Source organism: Orycteropus afer, unplaced genomic scaffold (genome assembly GCF_000298275.1).
Source record: "Orycteropus afer afer isolate SDZICR_OR568_19922 unplaced genomic scaffold, OryAfe1.0 scaffold00487, whole genome shotgun sequence".
NCBI lineage: Eukaryota > Metazoa > Chordata > Mammalia > Tubulidentata > Orycteropodidae > Orycteropus > Orycteropus afer.
In genome coordinates, this window is record NW_006922074.1 from 713,740 (window position 1) to 716,405 (window position 2,666).

The 2,666-nt window shown below is 45.8% G+C and overlaps 1 protein-coding gene across 1 annotated transcript in view; it reads right to left on the reverse strand.

The window, feature by feature from the left end:
• Nucleotides 1-2,666, reverse strand: part of MYO1H (myosin IH) — a 49,150-nt gene that overhangs the window by 32,263 nt on the left and 14,221 nt on the right. Inside the window, exon 6 of the mRNA XM_007954998.1 lies at nt 253-351. Coding sequence (XP_007953189.1) covers nt 253-351 — 99 coding nt within the window. The remainder of the gene's footprint in view (nt 1-252; nt 352-2,666) is intronic.

A 2,666-nucleotide genomic window follows, 5' to 3' on the forward strand; every position in this document is an offset into this window, starting at 1 on the left:
CAACCTTCCTTCCGAGGAGTGGCTGGTGGGTTTGAACTGCCAGCCTTCTGGTTAGCAGTCAAGTGCTTTAGCCACTATGCTACCAGAGCTCTGCTGATTAGTCATCGTTTATCTGAAACTTCAACGTAACTGGGTTACATTCTGCGTTTTTATTTGCTGGATGTGGCAACCCCATTGTGAAAACACCAAGAAACCATGATTGTTTCTTCATTCCCAGGCTGTACTAGCAGTCTTCCCTCAGAGGGCCCATACCTCAAGGTCCTTGTCCGTAAAATCAATGACAGAAAAGGCATTGGAAACCGTCTTCCAGTTGTTCTTGTCATTAATGGACGACTCTTTGGCACACTGGGCCTGTTGATACAGAACTGGGTCACTTCACAGCATTTTTATAAGGGCAGTTAGGAGTAAGCACGCTTGTGCTGGAGTCAAGATGGTTTCTCTGTGAGGATGTAAAAGCCAGTATTACAATGTTCTGAACCGCAAAGAAACAGACTTTACTCCGACCGTCTAGCCCATAGTCAGCACGAGAGGATTTGCTCATCGTTACTTTTTTCCAAAGTTACTTGTAAACCTCTGCTCTGAGAAAGGAGTCCTGGGGGGCACAGACAGCTAAGGGCAAGGTGAGAGGTTTGAAGCCCCAAGGTGCCTCAAAAGAGAGGCCTGGAGACATGCTTCTGAAAGGTCGCAGCCACGAAAAACTGACACAATGCATGGGGCTGCCAGGAGTCAGCACCGAATCAACTCGGTGGCCAATGGGCTTTTTGGTTTTGCTCTGGGAAAACTTTCAAAGTTACACAATAGTGATAGACCTTTTGACATGTTTTCTAAAGAACTGGTATTGCCATTTTTGCTAATAAAGACATTCGTCTCAATAAATGTCTGCTGAAACAAGCAGGGAAATTACAGTGCTTAAAATTCAGAAACCAGGCTTGACTCCACGAGGAAACAAACAAGACCTTCACCATGGAACTAGACGGAAGGAGAGCCTCACCCGAGGAAATAAGCACTTGGCATTGAAACTGCGCTGAACTGGCTGTGAGTCGATTCTGGCTCCTCCTGGTGCCCCCACGTGTTACAGAGTAACTGCTCCACAGGGTTTTCTCGGCTGTATGCTTTACAGAAGCAGATCACCAGGCCCTTCTTCCGCAGGGCCCCTGGATGAGAACCTCCAGTCTGGAGCTTAGCAGCCAACTGCCAACCACTCGCACTACCCAGGAAACAAAGAGTATTATATTGTTTCCACCTATAACATGCATACACATATAACGTGCATGGCACACATAGGAAACTAATGCAGGAGGGGTTACACAGTTGGAAAAAAAAATGCGTGCCTGAAGGTTGGGCAATCTACTTCTGTAGTGATATCGCTTCGGAAACCCAAGGAGGGGTCGCTTTGAGTCAGATCTGACTCGACAGCACATAACAACAATTTGTGCCAAAATACAATATAGGGAAGTGACCACCAGCAGAGGCTGGATAAGACTTTTCCCCACCAACTCCAGAAGTTGGCTTTTAAATAAGTAGCAGAGCAACCAGTGCCACAACGTCAAGGGAAAAATATTCTAAGCATTTTGTCTTATTTTGCTCTTGTGGTTCAGGGTGGCCCCAGTTTCCTAGTTATCTGGGTATTTGTATCTTAAAGGGTTTTCCAAAGATTCCATTTATGGAAGCAAGCTGAAGAGGGAAGATGAGGAGACTGTCCCTTTTCTCTTTAAGTCCTTTGGTAATGACTGAATTTTTTTAAACCATGAATATATATTAACTTCACCACTTTTGAAATAAATTGATAGCCATGGTTAAAAAAAAAAAAAGATTTTCTTGTTGCACAGGGAAACCAAAGTTGTCATGCCATGTAAATATTTACTAATAAAGGAAATAACAAAAAACCCCAGTCCATTGCCATGGTGTCAGTTCTGACTCACAGAGACCCCACGTGTGTCAGAGTAGAACTGGGCTTCACAGGGTTTTCAGCGTCAAACTGCGCAGTTCGCCCAAGTTACAGGAGGTCATGGAATCAATGAAAACAATAGTGGCTAATCACTTGACCCGTTTCCAACACAACTGGGACAGAAGGATCTGGCTGAAAACATCTACAAGGATGAAAACACCCTGTGCCTCAAAGGAGGGTGATTTGTCATCAAAGGGTTAGGAGAAGCCCTTAGGAAACGGATGAGAAACAAACAAAAGTCCAAACCCTCTGTTGTTGCCATGATTCTGACTCCGAGCAGCCCCACGTGCCACAGGCAGAACCATGCCGTGGGGTTTTCTTGGCTGTTGTCCTTACAGAAGCAGATTGCCAGGCCTTTCTTCCAAGGCACTGCAGGGTGGGATCAGACTGCCAGCCTTTAGGGTAGTAGTCAAGGGCACCGCCCATAAAAACCCACTGCCATCGAGCTGAATTCAACTTATAGCGACTCTATAGGACAGAGGAGAACTGCTCCATAGGGTTTCCAAGGTTGCAAAACGTTTTGGAAGCAGACTGTCTCATTTCCCGCCCCCCACAGAGCAGTTGATGGATTCGAACTACCGACCTTTTGGTTAGCAGCTGAATGCTTTAACCATTGCACTACCAGAGCTCCTCTGCACCACCCAAAGACCTTAGAAAAATGACTTTGTGCCACCCATACCCTCTACCACCAAGTTGATTCTCACTCATAGTAACCCCA